The following is an 18,794-nucleotide window of genomic DNA, read 5'->3' on the forward strand; positions in this document are numbered from 1 at the left end:
ACATGGTCGGAGATTCCGACGGAATGTGTCCTATCGGACCGTTTTGTCGGATAGTCCGACTGTGTGTGGTCTGCATCGGACTGTTTCCGTCGGAATATCCGACGGACCAAGTTTTCCAACTTGCCAGTAAAATTTTCCGACAAAATGCTCCTATCGGACATACTCCGATCATGTGTAGCCTACTCCGACGGACAAAGTGCCACGCATGCTCAGATCAAATCCCTAGACCAAAGCTATTGGCTACTAGCTTGAACATAGTCCCGTCGTAACGAAATAACGTCATCACGTTATGTACAATCGGATTTTCACTCCCGGACCTCTTCCAGAATTAATCCGTCGGAATCACTCCGACGGATTTGGTTGTCGGAATCTCCGACCGTGTGTACAAGGGCTTGAGCCTTCAATCCCAAAATTTACCTCACAGCTTCTCTCACAAGGAAAAGTAATAATTAAAGGGTACACAAAAGTAATAATCGCACAAATCAATTAATGAGTAATAAAATACACTAAAAATGATTAAAGTGCAAAAAAAATTATATATGTGACAAATCCACGAATTATGAGTGTAATAAGTAAAATAAGTGCTAAACACACTAAACATGAAAAATGCAATGGGCACCAAAAGTAACAAATTGTTATAAAAAAATGTCTGTATAGTATCAAAATAGTCCAGAATTAATAAATTGTGTTCTTCCACCAAGTGACAGATAATGAACCTTCTATGACACGCTATATGTGGTAATCAGGGACTCTTACCAGATAGAAGGGACCTCCTATCGCTAGTATGGTCAACCAAGCAAACAGATTAACCTCTGCTTGGTTATAAAAAAACTTTTGCCAGCAAAAAAATAAAAAATTAACACCCGTCCTTCCGGGATCACATGGGGTGCGATGGCGTCAGCAAATAGCACAGCCCAACATGTTTCGTCACATGTGATGTCTTCCTGGGGCACAGGCGATGCACTGAGCCATCGCTATATGTAGAACAAGGAAAGAACCAAGCCTCACTGTGATGTGGCAGCCATGATAAATACTCTCAAGCCCCCTTCCTATTTTCCGCAATCAGAATAGCCAAGCCTCATTTTCAAGAAAAAAGCCTGAAACAGCATGATTTAATAACTGTAAGGAATACCAAATCACATGAAAAGAAGGTAAACCATGGCAAATACTACCAGTTAAGCAAGGTGCTTTTAATTAAAATATCAAAAATAATAATAGTAAAGCTGTCATATATAAACATGAAAATTACATGACGAACGACCTCTAGAGGATATCTTAGGTATTAGCCAATAAAAAAAAAATTAAAGAGGTAGAAATGGGAAGGAAGCAAACTATAAATAAAATAAATATTAAAACAGCAAACCCAATAGCAAAATTAATAATTAATTAAATAAAAATACATAAAATGAATAAATAAAACAATAAATGTTCAAGCATTATCAATAAAGGCTTTCACCTCAGCATTCAAACTGAAAGGTCTAAGACATTTGACTCTATAAATCCAACTCACCTCGAGCTTGGAAATTTACCATCTCCTAGACCCCTTCCCTTCAATGTAGTTTTAGCTTGTCGATGGCTACAAAACAAGTGCCAGACATATTTTTCTTATGCACTTCCAGGTAGTACCTGGAAACTGGATGGCCTTTGAAGCCTCTCTTAATGTTACCTATATGCTCATTAAGTCAGACCTGCAAAGGATGTATAGTACGTCCAATATACTCTCTCCCCCTGCTTACACGATGCATTTTATTAAAATCTCACAGGTATAAACTGAAACAATAGAACATAAGGCAAATGTCAAACCTGCCTAACACAGCCCAGCACATATGGTGTGAATGAGCCCTCATAGTACAGTCATCTGCATAGATGTGTGTAGCATGGCCATATTACAAGACTGCAGATAGCAATACAAATCTGTTCCAAGTTAACTTATACATATTACGGTGCTGTACTTCTGGCACTTTTTTTTGTTTGAAAATAGTGTTGCATAAGATGAATTACCTGTTGAGTTGTCTAACAAATGTTTTTTTTAGTTTCTTAGGGGTAAAATTGAAAAGAGTATTTTTTTTTTTTTTGGCTTATCAAGATGCTGCAGATTAAATCTTGTGCTTGTATAAGACTTTTATTGAATGATATCCCCTTCAGCCAAGGTTCTTCCCCTTAATGTGAATCGAGAAACACTTTATCTTTCCTTCACTGCTCAGTGAAATTGATTTGCTAAACAAACTTGGAGAGTTGGGGAGGAAAAAAGCCTTCGGGGCCCATCGTAGACAATTTGCTGATTGTTTGACTGTTTTTCTGTTTATAATAAGCAAGAAAAAGAAACGAAGCATATAATATTTCCCGAGACGAGGCCTTGGACTTTCTAGCAATAAATTATTGCCTATGTATCACAGTGCTGAGATGATCATGAGCATCTCTTCAACTGCTACATAAGATCGAAAATGACTACAATTAAAAGAAAATGACTACCAAGAAAATTATTGTATTCTGATAACTCCAGGCACACAACAGTTGCAATGATGGCACTCAGTATATGAATTAATTAAAAAAAATCATAAAAGTATTAAAAGGTATTTATGGGTACTTCTCCCCTACAGCATCAGTCTGTTATGAGGGCTTCTCCTCCTTTTCCTTTCCTATATAGTGAGGAACGCTTCAGAGCTGCCCCCTCTCCCCAGCCCTCTTTATCCTGACCCTGGAACCTCTGGCGGCGTTCCTCCGTGCTGACCCTAATATTACGGGGATTCCATATGCTGGTGAATCCTATGAGTTTAATTTATTCGCGGACGATGCTCTTCTGACCCTCTCTAATCCCATCACAGCACTCCTCAATTTGCACACACTGCTGTCCTGCTTTGCAGTCATGTCTGGCTAGCAGATTAACCCCCAGAAAACAACCACCCTGAATGTTTCTCTGGCCCTACCCTAGATTACCTGGGAGTCCGCTTGACCCCTTCTTACTCTTTTCTCTTTGCTGCTAACGATTATCCCCTCCTACGTACTATCACCACCCCTTTGGACTCCTGGCGATTCCCTTCACTGTCGTGGATCGGTCGCATCAACATGGTTAAAATGACCGTGATCCCTAAGATTCAATATTTACGTACTGTCACCACCCTTTTGGACTCCTGGTGATTCCCTTCACTGTTATGGATCGGTCACATTCACGCGGTTAAAATGACTGTGCTCCCTAAGATTCTCTATTTCTTTTGCACCTTGCCAGTCCGAGTGCCCACCTTTTTCCTACACTCACTCCAGAATAACATTTTAGCTTTCATCTGGGCCCACAAACACCCAAGAGTGGCCCGCACTACTCTCTTTAATCCACAGACTAAGAGGTGGACTGTGTGTCCCCAACATCTCCAAGTACTACCTAGCTGCACAGCTCTCATAGCTTACAATGTTGCACACTTCCTCTGACATTCCTTTATGGGTACTTCTGGAAATCCCCAATGGTGCTCCTATCCCAGTCTCAGCTCTTTTATGGCTTCCCTCAATTTTGCGCCCCCCTTCTCTTAGCTCTCTCATGACCCATAGCTTGAGTCTCTGGGACTTGGTCCTCTATTCAGGAGATTTAATGTCCCTCTTTCTCCCACACTTTTCTCTCCTGAATAACCCCCTCTTCTCTCCGGGGCTAGACCAACCCCTGGCAATTGCCTGGCGGCCTGTTCACGGCTATTCACAGGTACTTCCTTTTTTAGGATCCTGCGTCTTCCCATCTTGGGCTTCCTTTCGTGAGACCTATGACGCACCCCCTATGGAATGGTTTCATTATTTAGAACTTCGACACTGGATTTCAACTCTGTTGTAACTGCTCCTTCCCATTACAGATGACGACTTTTGAACGCATCTGCCTTAATTTACCTGGAACCCGGGGCACTATCTCCTCTATCTATTCCTCTTTATCGTCCTGCTCCCACCCATACATTTCCAGATGGGAGTGAGACTTGACGACCTCTATAGAATTAGATGATTGGAGCAAGGCCAGGTCATCCATCGTCAAATGTTCTTTTAATACGGTTACCATGGAAGCAGCCTACAAGGTCCTCCTCCGCTGGTATAGGGTTCCGGCCCGCATAGCTCGTGCGAATCCATCATACAATGATAGATGCTTCCGGGGATGTGGCCAACACGGAGCTGAGATACACATTTGGTGTTTCTGCCCACGACTGGTGGAATTCTGGTCTATGGCCTCCTGCCAACCCCTTTCCATGTATCTTTCAACAAAGATGCCTGGCATGCTTTTCTCCATTGCCCCCGGGCCTCTTCTCCTACCAACAAAAGCTGGCCACCTACCTCTGCATTGCTGCAAAAGACGCTATTGCTAGAGCCTAGCGGAAGTCCTTGGTTGGTATTACAGAAGTGAAGAGCATTTGGACCACCCTCATGTTACATGAAAAGATGACCGTGTACTTCATGACACCCATGCTAAGTTCCTCAAAGTGGGGAATCCATGGTTGCCTTATGCTTTCCCTGCCCTGCCCCCAGGCAGCTTGGGTATTCCAGACCGTTCCAATATACCACCCAACCTGCAGGCTCTGAGCTCTTTTCTTGTCTAAGTCTACACCTTCCCATTCTTATCTAGCCTGTCTCTCCTCCTCATGTCTGGCCTAATTCTACATCTTCCTTTTCTCTTTCCTTCCTCTTACCTTCAATCCGATCTCTGAGTCGCTGTCACTTCAGGTCACTCACACAACAACAGAAGCAGATTAGAGGTAGGGCTTTGGTCCCTATGTTTCAGGAGTTTTTTTTCCAGAAACTTCAAAAATAAACAAAAATAATACTTACATTTGGATTTGGATTGGTACATCTGAATTAAAAAAAAAATACATCCAAATCCAAAACCTTTACATTTTCAGGATGAACCCTGATATAGCTAATAGCATTATTATAGCTAAACACTATGATGCCTGGTACATACTTATAGTTTTTTTTTTCCAGTCCGAGATCCAAGTTTAGTACAGCAATCCCCCCCCCCCCCAACTGTAGGCTAGAGATTCGATTTCCCTGAGGAAGCAGATGAAAACTGTGAAACGCATTAGAACTGATCACTAGAAATGTCCATCAATCAACATCTACTATTTATCCATAATCCTGTTTTGCCCCACATGTGCAGTGTGATCATTTTAAAGTCTATATGGTCATGTGTGAATCGACTGTAGAATAATTTTATCAATTTGTAATAAAGTATAATTGATTAAAATATATATATATATATATATTTATGGATACTTAATGGTGGCCATACACACTTTGATAAACAATCTATTTCTTTTCATATCAAACTCTTCCAATATGAATAGGCAATTGTGGCTTTAGACTGGGCTCATTAACCCCATTCCACTGCCGCCTCCTGCCTCTTTATTAGAATATAAATGCTAGGAGGCTGAGCCAGGAATTCCAATCCTGTGATGATGTGATTGGCTATCACAGCGGTCACATGATTGGAAGCTCCCAATTGCAAATATGCACCGAGACCTTTCCGTGACATTTTTTTTACTGTGCTGGGAGTGCACAGTAAGCGCACTCTCAGTTTTAAAAACTGTTCTCTATGGATGCATATACTATATGGGGCCACTCGGTGTTAAAGGAGAAGTCCAGCCTTAGCTCGTTTGGCTGGGCTTCTTCGTCTTCAACAGAGAACGGGCTGAAGTCCGCTCTCTGCTGACGTTACAGGAATCAGTCCAGGCACCGTGTCATCCTGACAATAAAGTCCAGATGCGCCAAGTGCGTGGACTGATACCCGCCTCAGCCGATGAGAGACTGAGACGGCTGCTCCCCGCCCTCCACAGCTCAATGCTCCAGTGAGCACACGGGAGGGGGGGGGCAGAGAGGAGAGCTGCTGATTGACATTACTGTGAGAACCAAGCCATCAGCGATGTTTGATCACTCAGTTCTCAGCTCAGAGGCACCAGGGGACAGATGCAGTATCGGACCCTTCACTTCCTGCCCAATACCCAAAACAGGAAATGAGAGGAAATCCCTCCAAAGTAATGAAATCCATAGTTGGCATTGGGGTCACCAGAACTAGTATTACAACATCTCCAGTTCTGGTGACAATACAAAATCTAGGCTTTTGCTTCACTTCTGGTGATAATGGACAAATAGAGAGAGTGAATCTCTGTAACAGGAGCACAGGCAGCAATAAAAAAAACATGACAGCTGTTCTAATCCCTTCCAACACTATCCAAAACTAAAAAGAAAAGCTTTGCTTGTAGTTATACTTTAAAACTGAACTCAGGTGGCAGATGTAAAGAACACAAATTAAAGTATATCTGAACAGAGAATATGGGAAGAAGAAAACTGTGCTAGACTTGAATGCAAATAGTTAATAAAATAAATAAATCAATAAATAAATATAAATAAGGGTGAACCTGAATGGATCTATAGGCTGCAGCTCAAATGTGGGATACACACACAATAACTAGAAAAAACAAATATAGAGCTACGCCAATGAGCAATAATTCATTAATAATAAATTTATTAAATTAAAACATGAATATAAGTCCACATCGATTCATCATCAATTGGCGGTAATACATTCCTTCACATAATTATACATAGCTAAGTCCACAATGGTTAATCTTGTATAAATACCACGGTGACCCCACACATATATGATGGAAAGTGCCCGACCACCAAGATAAGATTGCGCTTACCAGATGGCAAAGCGTAAGGAGCGTTTAGATATAACCCAGCCGCAACCTTTAGCTTATACCAGCAGTCTTTATACCTCACAAGGACGAGACCTCACACCCAGGAAGCCACTTTGATGTTCCGCAGGACAGTGTCGTACTTTGAATGGCAGTGTATAGGCTCAAAGAGAAAAGAGACTGCCCATAGTGTAAAACCGTTCATTAACTTTAATATAAAAAAGAAATGCACTTACATAAACATTGTATCAGATCGCATAAAAATAAAGCTGGTCGGCAATTTCGGGAGCCCGTCCTCCTCTCGTGTAGTGTGGTGACGTCACTGTGTGCCCTCCCCACTATATATATATATATATATATATATATATATATATATATAGATATATATATATAGATATATATATATACAAACACACACATACACACAGTATCTCACAAAAGTGAGTACACTCCTCAAATTTTTGTAAATATTTTATTCTTTTCATGTGACAACACCGAAGAAAAGACACTGTACAGCTTGTATAACAGTGTAAATTTGCTGACCCCTCAAAATAACTCAACACAGCCATTAAACCTTTCATGACTAAACCTATTTCTGACATTTGATGTTTTAAAAGCCGTATTTTTTGCTAGAAAATTACTTAGAACCCCCAAACATATATATATTTTAGCAGAGAATCTAGAGAATAAAATGGCGATTGTTGCAATATTTTACGTCACAGGGTATTTGTGCAGCAGTGTTTTAAACATAAGTTTTTGCGAAAAAGCCACTTTCATGAATTAAAAAAAAAAAAAAACAGTAAAGTTAGCCCAATTTTTTATATATATATAAATTATATATTTATATATATAATATATTTATTTATATATATATATATATATATATATATATATATATATATATATATATATATATATATATATACAGTGGTGTGAAAAAGTGTTTGCCCCCTTCCTCATTTCCTGTTCCTTTGCATGTTTGTCACACTTAAGTGTTTCGGAACATCAAACCAATTTAAACAATAGTCAAGGACAACACAAGTAAACACAAAATGCAATTTGTAAATGAAGGTGTTTATTATTAAAGGTGAAAAAAAATCCAAACCATCATGGCCCTGTGTGAAAAAGTGATTGCCCCCCTTGTTAAAACATACTATAACTGTGGTTGTCCACACCTGAGTTCAATTTCTCTAGCCACACCCAGGCCTGATTATTGCCACACCTGTTCACAATCAAGGCATCACTTAAATAGGAGCTGCTTGACACAGTAAGGTCCACCAGAAGATCCTTAAAAGCTACACATCATGCCGAGACCCAAAGAAATTCAGGAACAATTGAGAAAGAAAGTAATTGAGATCTATCAGTCTGGAAAGGGTTATAAAGCCATTTCCAAAGCTTTGGGAATCCAGCGAACCACAGTGAGAGCCATTATCCACAAATGGCGAAGACATGGAACAGTGGTGAACCTTCCCAGGAGTGGCCGGCCGCCCAAAATTACCCCAAGAGCGCAGCGACGACTCATCCAAGAGGTCACAAAAGACCCCACAACAACGTCCAAGGAACTGCAGGCCTCACTTGCCTCAGTTAAGGTCAGCGTTCATGCCTCCACCATCAGGAAAAGACTGGGCAAAAATGGCCTGCATTGCAGAGTTCCAAGGAGAAAACCACTGCTGAGCAAAAAGAACATCAAAGCTCGTCTCAATTTCTCCACAACACATCTTGATGACCCCCAAGACTTTTGGGACAACATTCTGTGGACCGATGAGACAAAAGTGGAACTCTTTGGAAGGTATGTGTCCAAGTATATCTGGCGTAGAAGGAACACTGCATTTCATAAAAAGAACATTATACCAACAGTAAAATATGGTGGTGGTAGTGTGATGGTCTGGGGCTGTTTTGCTGCTTCAGGACCTGGAAGACTTGCCGTGATAAAAGGAACTATGAATTCTGCTGTCTACCAAGAGATCCTGAAGGAGAATGTCCGACCATCTGTTCGTGTACTCAAGCTGAAACCAACTTGGGTTCTGCAGCAGGACAATGATCCTAAACACACCAGCAAGTCCACCACCGAATGGCTGAAGAAAAACAAAATGAAGACTTTGGAGTGGCCTAGCCAAAGTCCTGACCTGAATCCTATTGAGATGTTGTGGTATGACCTTAAAAAGGCCGTTCATGCTCGAAAACCCTCTAATGCAACTGAATTAGGACAATTCTGCAAAGATGAGTGGGCCAAAATTCCTCCAGGACGCTGTAAAAGCCTCATTGCACGTTATCTCAAACGCTTGGTTGCAGTTGTTGCTGCTAAGGGTGGCCCAATCAGTTATTAGGTTTAGGGGGCAATCACTTTTTCACACAGGGCCATGATGGTTTGGATTTTTTTTCACCTTTAATAATAAACACCTTCATTTACAAATTGCATTTTGTATTTACTTGTGTTGTCCTTGACTATTGTTTAAATTGGTTTGATGTTCCGAAACACTTAAGTGTGACAAACATGCAAAGGAACAGGAAATGAGGAAGGGGGCAAACACTTTTTCACACCACTGTATATATATATATATATATTCTCCATAGGCGACCCTTTAAAAAGGTTTTACGGTTACCAGGTTAGAGTTACAGAGGAGGTCTTGTGCTAGAAGTGCTAGAATTATTGCTCTTGCTCCAACGATCGCGGCAATACCTCACATGTGTAATTTGAACACTGTTTACATATTCGGGCGCGACTTCCGTATGCACTTTCTTTGCTGTGCGAGCTCGCGGAGACGGGGCGCTTTAAAAAAAAAGTTTGTTCTTACTTATTTTATTTAATTTTACATAATTAAATTGTGTTTAAAAAAAAATAAAAAATGATAATTTTTATTGCTGTCACAAGGAATGTAAACATCCCTTGTGACAGTAATAGGTGGTAACAGGTACTCTTTATGGAGGGATCGGGGGTCTAAAATACTTCCAATCCCACCGTTACACTTTAATGTATTCAGATCACTGAAAACGAAGTGGTGCGATGCAGATCGGAACTCCCGGCTGGACGGGAGGCCCAGTAAGAGCGGCGGGGGCGGTGGGAGGGGGGGTGTCCCCTCCCGCTCCTCCGGTATAACAGCTGAGCTGGTTTTAACTGCATCGGTTGTTGTACCTGGAAAGCCGATTGCCGGCTCTAAAAAACGGTACTGGGATGATGCCTGCAGCTGCAGGCATCATCCCGGTATAACCCCCGAAAACCGAGTACGCACATCTGCATGCGCTTGGCGGGCATGGGTTAATGTCTAAATCGCTGGCAACAAAAGTGAGTACACCACTAAGTGAAAATGTCCTTATTGGGCCCAAAGTGTCAATATTTTGTGTGGCCACCATAATTTTCCAGCACTGCCTTAACCCTCTTGGGCATGGAGTTCACCAGAGCTTCACAGGTTGCCACTGGAGTCCTCTTCCACTCCTCCATGACAACATCACGGAGATTGTGGATGTTAGAGACCTTGTGCTCCTCCACCTTCCATTTGAGGATGCCCCACAGATGCTCAATAGGGTTTAGGTCTGGAGACATGCCTGGCCAGTCCATCACCTTTACCCTCAGCTTCTTTAGCAAGGCAGTGGTCGTCTTGGAGGTGTGTTTGGGGTTGTTATGTTGGCATACTGCACTGCAGCCCAGTCTCTGAAGGGAGGGCATCATGCTCTGCTTCAGTATGTCACAGTACATGTTGGCATTCATGGTTCCCTCAATGAACTGTAGCTCCCCAGTGCCAGCAGCACTCATGCAGCCCCAGACCATGACACTCCCACCACCATGCTTGACTGTAGGCAAGACACACTTGTCTTTGTACTCCTCACCTGGTTGCCACCACACACGCTTGACACCATCTGAACCAAATAAGTTTATCCTGGTCTCACCAGACCACAGGACATGGTTCCAGTAATCTATGCCCTTAGTCTGGTTGTCTTCAGCAAACTGTTTGTGGGCTTTCTTGTGCATCATCTTTAGAAGAGGCTTCCTTCTGGAAAGACAGCCATGCAGAAAAATGTGATGCAGTGTGCAGCGTATGGTCTGAACACTGACAGGCTACCCCCCCCCCACCTCTTCAACTTCAGCAGCAATGCTGGCAGCACTCATATGTCTATTTCCCAAAGACATCCTTTGGATATGATGCTGAGTTTGTGCGCTCTACTTCTTTGGTTGACCATGGCGAGGCCTGTTCTGAGTGAAACCTGTCCTGTTAAACCGCTGTATGGTCTTGGCCACTGTGCTGCAGCTCAGTTTTAGGGTCTTGGCAGTTTTCTTATAGCCTAGGCCATATTTATGTAGAGCAACAATTCTTTTTTGCAGATCCTCAGAGTTCTTTGCCATGAGGTGCCATGTTGAACTTCCAGAGACCAGTATGAGAGTGAGAGTGATAACACCAAATTTAACACACCTGCTCCCCATTTACACCTGCGACCTTGTAAAACTAACGAGTCACATAACACTGGGGTGGGGGGGGGCCCAATTTGGAACTTTTCTACTTAGGGTTGTACTCACCTTTGTTGCCAGTGGTTTAGACATTAATGGCTGTGTGTTGAGTTATTTTGAAGGGGACAGCAAATTTACACTGTTTTACAAGCTGTACACTCACTACTTTATATTGTAGCAAAGTGTCATTTCTTCAGTGTTGTCACATGAAAAGATATAATAAAATTATATTATATTTAATAATTTAATTTATAATTTACAAAAATGTGAGGGGTATACTCACTTTTGTGAGATAGTGTATATATGTATTTATTTATTTATTTTATTCATTTTTGTTTACCTTTTTTCTTCTTTTTTTATATACAATTATCCTAGTAGTTTAGTGATACTGCACTACTCTGGAGGTGATCACGGATTTTATTTATTTTTTTTAAACTTTGATTGATGAGCACTGTAATGCCCTGTACACATGGTCGGACATTCTGACGACAAAATCTTTGCCCAAACTTGTCTTGCATACACACGGCCGCATAAAGTTAGGTGACGTAAACCACATACGACGGGACTAAAAAGAGGCCAGTAGCCAATACAGGGTGCTGTGTTTGGCCCAGGTACCATATAATTACTGGTGACCCAAACACAAATCACAAACAGTAATATACAATGATGTCATGAATAGATTCCATGGTTTACTAAGTGACATGTGATCACTCAGTAATTACGTGGTATATGGGCCATTCACAGCGGTCCTATACCAATCACCACATTGTACTGTGTCGATTGGACACAGCAGTCGCAGATCGAGTCGCTGCACAACCTAGGGAACGTGAGAAGTGTGCATGAACAGGGTGACACGTGCGCAGTGTGCATGAGCAGGGTGACGTACTGATACATTGTGATACCTGCTCAAGCTCAAATAAAAGTACGGAAAGTTGATAAAATAAACATGAAAGGCGTATATACTGTATATAAATATATATTTTTTCCTTTCTTATAAGTGATCACATGGCCTCGGTTGTCAGCTGCATAAGGTGTTTAAGAAAGTGAGGGCAAGGGGGGGGGGGGGGGGTGTCAGCTGGAGGCAGAGAAACAACAGTACACTGATCTTTCCAGTGAAGAGCTGTTCAGGGGGAGTGTGTCAGCAGATTTTAAAACTTTGGATTACATGAAGGAGGTGCTCCCAAATAAAATGCAAAGAATACTGATCACACTGGGATGGATGTGCTTTCATGGCAAACATGGTCAGTTTGAAGTAGGAAAGCAGAGGGGCTGGCAGAATCACCAGATATTTCACACAAAGGAAGTAAAGCAAAGGGAACAGGATACTTTTTCATACGAGTGCATGGCACAGCAGGCACATTTTAGGAATATTAATCGTTGGGGGTAACAGACACAAAGGGAGATTTACAACAAAAATGCCTATGCAGATAAGGGGCAGCTGTAGATAAAAAAAAAAAAAATAAATTGTGTAGCTCTCACTAAAGTTTAATAGAGCCCTTGGTATATGTGTAGTCTGTTTACATACCTATTAAAGCCTGAATGGAATACTCCCAGGACGTTACTAAGTACCCCCAGGACGTTGCTAAGTACCCCCAGGACGTTGCTAAGTACTCCCAGGACGTTGCTAAGTACTCCCAGGACGTTGCTAAGTACTCGCAGGACGTTGCTAAGTACTCGCAGGACGTTGCTAAGTGAGGCCTAGTCACCACTACTCACCTCCTCCATCACAGGAGTGAGCTCTCAAATGCTCTGAGTCAGGGGATGCATCAGGGGAGAGAAAGAGTATGTGATGGGGTCTGAATCAGAGAAAGAGCTCACTCCTGGTGGAAGCCGTGGTGGCTGGTGCTCAAATTTTTTTTGTTGGCAGGGTGCGCAATCAAAATGGGAAAAAAAAAACCCCTATCAATTGCAGCCTCACTGTACCATCAAACACAGCCACTGTACCCATCAATTGCCGCCATTGAGCCCATCAAACGCACCACGGTGCCATCAAATGCACCACTATGCCATCAAATGCCCCCACTGTGCGCATCAAGTGCCACCACTATGCCCATCAAATGCCGCCACTGTGCCCATCAAATGCCACCACTGTGCCCATCAAATGCTCCCACTGTACCCATCGATTGCTGCCACTGTGCCCCCCCACCCCCAATCTACCCAACACTTACCCTGTCTTGGTGGGGCAACGTGTGACTGCGGCGAGCGGTTCCCTCCATGTCCCCGTTGTCTTCTCCTCATAGGCATCCAATCACAGCGCCTGCTGTTTCAGCCAATCAGGTGACGGGTAACAGACCCAAGCACCTGATTGGCGGAGAGGTAGTTCAGCGCTAGGAAAGCAAATATTCATTAGCTTTTGTAACACAGCTGACCTTGTTGACGCCTATCAGAGCCTATGGCTCTAATTAGGTGCTTCAAACGAATACTCCGTCGATGTAATTCAGGTGCCCAAAAAATCCAGAAAAGTAATAGAGATGAAATCTTCCAATGGGGATACTAGTTCTGGTGACCTGGGAGTCCCCAAGGAATTCTGTTAATTTTCAGTTCTTATTGGCTATGAAACAGGAAGTGAAGGTAAATCTCTGCTATGGCACACAGATGGTGTAAAAAAAAAAAATCTGCAACACATTTTGCATTTTTGTGCGTTTTGGTGTCGCGGGGCTAATTTCACAGGTGCAGGCAATCAGAAAATGCACCAGAAACACACTGCAAAAGCATCTAAATCGCTGCAAAAACGCAGCAAAAGACATATGCATTTTTAATGCGAGGCGGGATTGTATTGTTTGTTATGAAACCCTAAAAAAAGTTTATTTAAAGAAAAAGGAGATATGTGCGGTTCCTTTCATTCCAAATTTAAATTCAGACAAATGTATAATAAAATTATTTGGAAATTCAGATGTATTCGAATTTCTGAATTACAATAGTAACAAATTTAAACTAAGCCGAAATAATTAAACAAAGTTTCGGATGAAATTCGAATTCGAATAGTTTTCTAATCAAACTCAACTAATTTTCATAGTGAATTTGAATTTCCGAAGAGAATAAAATAGAACGGAAAATAAAAGAATAGGATGGAAAAGAATATAATAAAATAGAATAGAAAATAATAGAATAGAAAATAAAAGAATAGAATAGAATTGAGTAAACAGAAAAAATAGAAAATAAAAGGATAGACAAAAAAATAATAGAAAATAAAGGGAAATAAAATAAAATAAAAGAACATAGAAAAACAGAGCAAAATGGAATAGAATAAAATAGAAAGAATATAAAATTCTAAAATTCGGATTTCAAATAAAATAAATTTGAATTTGAATATAATAGAAAAGAATAGAAAAAAAACATAATAGAATAGAAAAAAAATTGAAAGAATATAACCTTCTTCTGAAATTCGAATTTAAATAGAATTGAAAAAAAATAAATAATAGAAAAGAATAAAATAGAAAATAAAAATATATAATTATAATTAAAAAAAACTATAGAATAGAAAGAATATAACCATTACAAACACAATTTGAATTCAAATAGAATAGAAAAGAATAGATTCGAATAGAATAGAAAATAAAAGAATAGAACTAACTAGAATAGAAAACAATAGAATAAAAAAAATAAGAATAGGAAGACCATTTTCCAAAATTCCAATAAAATAAGTTTGAATTAAAATAGAATAGAAAATAAAAGCATATAATTAACTGGAATAGAAAAAACAATAGAATAGAATATAATGAATATAACCATCTTGCGAAATTCGAATTTCGAATAGAATAAATTCGAATTTGAGTAAAATAGAATAGAATAGAAAAAAAATAGAATAGAAAAAACAATAGAACAGAATCGAAAAGAATATAACCATTTCCCAACATTCAAATACAATTTGAATTCAAATAGAAAATAATAGATTAGAATAGAATAGAAAATAAAAGAATAGAACTAACTAGAACAGTAAAAAAAAGATTATGTCCATTTCCCCAAATTCTAATAAAATAAGTTTGAATTAAAGTAGAATAGAAAAGAATAGATTAGAATAGAATGTGAAAGAATATAATTAACTGGAATAGAAAACAATAGAATAGAAAAAACAATAGAATAGAATTGAAAGAATATAACCATCATGCAAAATTTGGATTTCAAATAGAATACATTTGAATTTAAATAGAAATGAATAGAAAGAATAGAAAATAAAATGAATGCAAATGAAAATGAAATTAAAAGATTAGAATGGAATAGAATAAACAATAGAAAATAATAGAATGGCATAGAAACAATATAACACTATAACCGTTTTCCAAAATTCTAATTTTGAATAGAATAAATTAGAATTTGAGTAGAATAGAATAGAATAGAAAATAAAAGAATAGAATAGAAAAAACAGTAGAACTGAATCGAAAGAATATAACCATTTCCCAAAATTCAAATACAATTATAATTCAAATAGAATAGAAAAGAAAAGAATAGAATAAATTAGAATTTGAGTAGAATAGAATAGAATAGAACTAACTAGAATAGAAAACAATAGCGTAAAAAAATAGAATAGAAAGACTATAACCATTTCCCAAAACTCAAAGAAAATACATTTGAATTAAAAATAGAATAGAAAAGAATAGAATAGAAAAAACAATAGAATAGAATATAACCTTTTCCCAAAATTCAAAGAAAATGCATTTGAATTAAAATAAAATAAAAAAGAATAGATTAGAATAGAATAGAAAATAAAAGCATATAATTAACTGGAATAGAAAACAATAGACTAGGAAAAAAACAATAGAATAGAAAGAATATAATCATCTTGCGAAATTTGGATTTTCGAATAGAATACATTTGAATTTGAATAGAAAAGAATAGAATAGAATATAAAATAGAATGGAAAAGATTAGAAAATAATAGAACAAACAATAGAAAAGAATAAAATAGTATAGAAACTATAACCGTGTACCAAAATTTTAATTTAAAATAGAAGAAATTAGAATTTGAGTAGAATAGTAAATAGTAAATAGTAAAATAGAATGGAAAAGATTAGAAAATAATAGAACAAACAATAGAAAATAATAAAATAGTATATAACACTATAACCGTGTACCAAAATTTTAATTTCGAATAGAAGAAATTAGAATTTGAGTAGAATAGAATAGAATAGAAAAAAGAATAGAATAGAAAAAAACAATAGAACTGAATCAAAAGAATATAACCATCTTCCAAAATTTGAATTTCGAATAGAATAAATTAGAATTTGAGTAGAATAGAATAGAATAGCATAGAATAGAAAAAAATAGAATAGAAAAAACAATAGCACTGAATCAAGAGAATATAACCATCTTCCAAAATTCAAATTTCGAATAGAATAAATTAGAATTTGAGTAGAATAGAATAGAATAGAAAAAACAATAGCACTGAATCAAGAGAATATAACCATCTTCCAAAATTTGAATTTTGAATAGAATGAATTAGAATTTGAGTAGAATAGAATAGAATAGAATAGAATAGAAAAAAGAATAGAATAGAAAAAACAATAGCACTGAATCGAGAGAATATAACCATCTTCCAAAATTCGAATTTCTAATAGAATAAATTAGAATTTGAGTAGAATAGAAAAAAGAATAGAATAGAAAAAACAATAGCACTGAATCGAAAGAATATAACCATCTTCCAAAATTAGAATTTTGAATAGCATAACTTAGAATGGAATTTAATTGGAAAGCAATACAAACAGAATTTGCATTTGATTCGAATTTGAATGTAATTTGAATGGAATTCTAATTTGCATCAATGCAAATTTTCCTGAATTTGGAAAATCTGAATCGTTTTGCATTTAAATAAACGAAAGGAATTCCGAAAACAGATTAAACGAATTAAACGAATTTAATGAATGATTTTATGTAAATAACGAATCGAAACTAAACGAAAAGTCTAAAAAAAGATTGTACAGTGGTTGTGAATTTTTTTCACCATGTATCTAGTTTTCTATATACCTATATATACATATATATCTATATACTGGTGGTATTGCACATTGCTCATTGCGCGGTCGCACTTCATTGTTGATCACATGCTGTTAGGTATTGCATCGTCATTATTCACAGTTTAATTTTAGTGCTGCACTTTATATCTTGAACCATCACACAAATTGCCTAACAACAACTCTACAGCATCCTTACACTGGGGCACCATGGCATCATCCTGTAGCTGCTGTGGTACCACAAGTCCCAGCTGCAGGGCAGATCTCAGCCATCTAATGGAATCACACACACATAAAGTGATCTTGCGCAGTTGTAGGGCTTATTTACACGGGTGTCTAAAAAGTAGACTTTAGATGTGTATAATCCCACAGGGATCTGCAATTAGCGGACCTCCAGCTGTTGCAAAACTACAAGTCCCATCATGCCTCTGCCTCTGGTTGTCATGCTTGTGGCTGTCAGTCTTGCTATGCCTCATGGGAATTGTAGTTCTGCAACAGCTGGAGGTCCGTTAATTACATATCCTTGTGTCATTTTGTATGTAGCACTATGCCAGGGATCTGCAATTAGCGGACCTCCAGCTGTTGCAAAACTACAAGTCCCATCATGCCTCTGCCTCTGAGTGTCATGCTTGTGGCTGTCAGTCTTGCTATGCCTCATGGGACTTGTAGTTCTGCAACAGCTGGAGGTCCGCTAATTGCATATCCCTGCACTATAGCAATCAATGGGGCCATACACACAAAGGAAAACGCGGCGTACAACAGACGTAGGACACAGCTGCAGATTTTACATGTGTACGCAAAGCCATTATAGCAGAATTCTATTTAGACGCGTATTTTGCGCAGGATCTTCTGCTAGCCAGGAGCTGCGTTCAGTGCAGAAATCTCAACCATACAGATGTGTACTCACAGGCTGACTGTCAGGTTGGGCAGTAGCGCAGGCTGTAAAGTTTCCAGCAGCTCCCCTCCATTGCACAGCACTTTGATGAGCAGCACTTTGTGGTGGCCGAGTCCCTTGGAACGCTCCGCCGTGCACAGGCAGCTGTCAGTGATCAGATCCGGGCACATCCTGCTGGCCAGCAAGCTCCACACAAAGGCTGACAGCACCGAGCAGGAGAGCAGCAGCTGAGTACGATCCATGTTAGGGCATCCTCACACATCCAGGGAAGAAAAGAGATTTTATTTCTTTTTTCTTTCTTTTTTTTTTTTTTTCTCTTTTTTTTTTTTAGATTCTCTTGAAAAGGGAAAAGTTGTCCCAAGTCATGATGTGTGGGCATAGAGCGATGTCAGATGTATGGAAGACATGCAGCCTGGGGAAAGGGAAGTTTATCATAAGTAGATTGCAGAGGAGAGAAAGTTGTAAAAGGAAAAGTGTGTTAGGCTATGCCTGACAGCTACACACTATTCCCCATTCACCTCCTCCCTCCTTCCCACTCCTAGCCTCTCCCACCACATCCTAGATCATTGGCGCTGGACTGTGTTCTATTCACACTGGTCATCCCAGTGACACAAAACACATCACCCAATACAACTGTCTTCCTCTACATATCAATTTTGAAACTAAGTTTCCAACCCTAAAACATACGTAATAAAAAAAAACATACAATTATAATATAAAATAAAATATATAATTTATGTAGAATATAATAAAACATATTTTCTATCAGAAGATTGTTCTTCAATTACTATCATCACACGGGATTTATATAGCGTCAATAGTTTGTGCAACACTTTCCAACATGAGAGCGATTAC

The 18,794-nt window shown here is 38.9% G+C and overlaps 1 protein-coding gene across 1 annotated transcript in view; it reads right to left on the reverse strand.

The window, feature by feature from the left end:
• The window catches only part of ADGRA1 (adhesion G protein-coupled receptor A1), a 1,280,537-nt gene extending 1,262,115 nt beyond the window's left edge, over positions 1-18,422 (reverse strand). Inside the window, exon 1 of the mRNA XM_077455240.1 lies at positions 17,952-18,422. Within this exon, the coding sequence (XP_077311366.1) occupies positions 17,952-18,181 (230 nt within the window). The 5' untranslated portion in view covers positions 18,182-18,422. The remainder of the gene's footprint in view (positions 1-17,951) is intronic.
• Positions 18,423-18,794: the final 372 nt, after the last annotated feature.

This window comes from Lithobates pipiens, unplaced genomic scaffold (genome assembly GCF_037356315.1).
Source record: "Lithobates pipiens isolate NorthernLeopardFrog02 unplaced genomic scaffold, aLitPip1_a1.2 Scaffold_25, whole genome shotgun sequence".
NCBI classification, from domain to species: domain Eukaryota; kingdom Metazoa; phylum Chordata; class Amphibia; order Anura; family Ranidae; genus Lithobates; species Lithobates pipiens.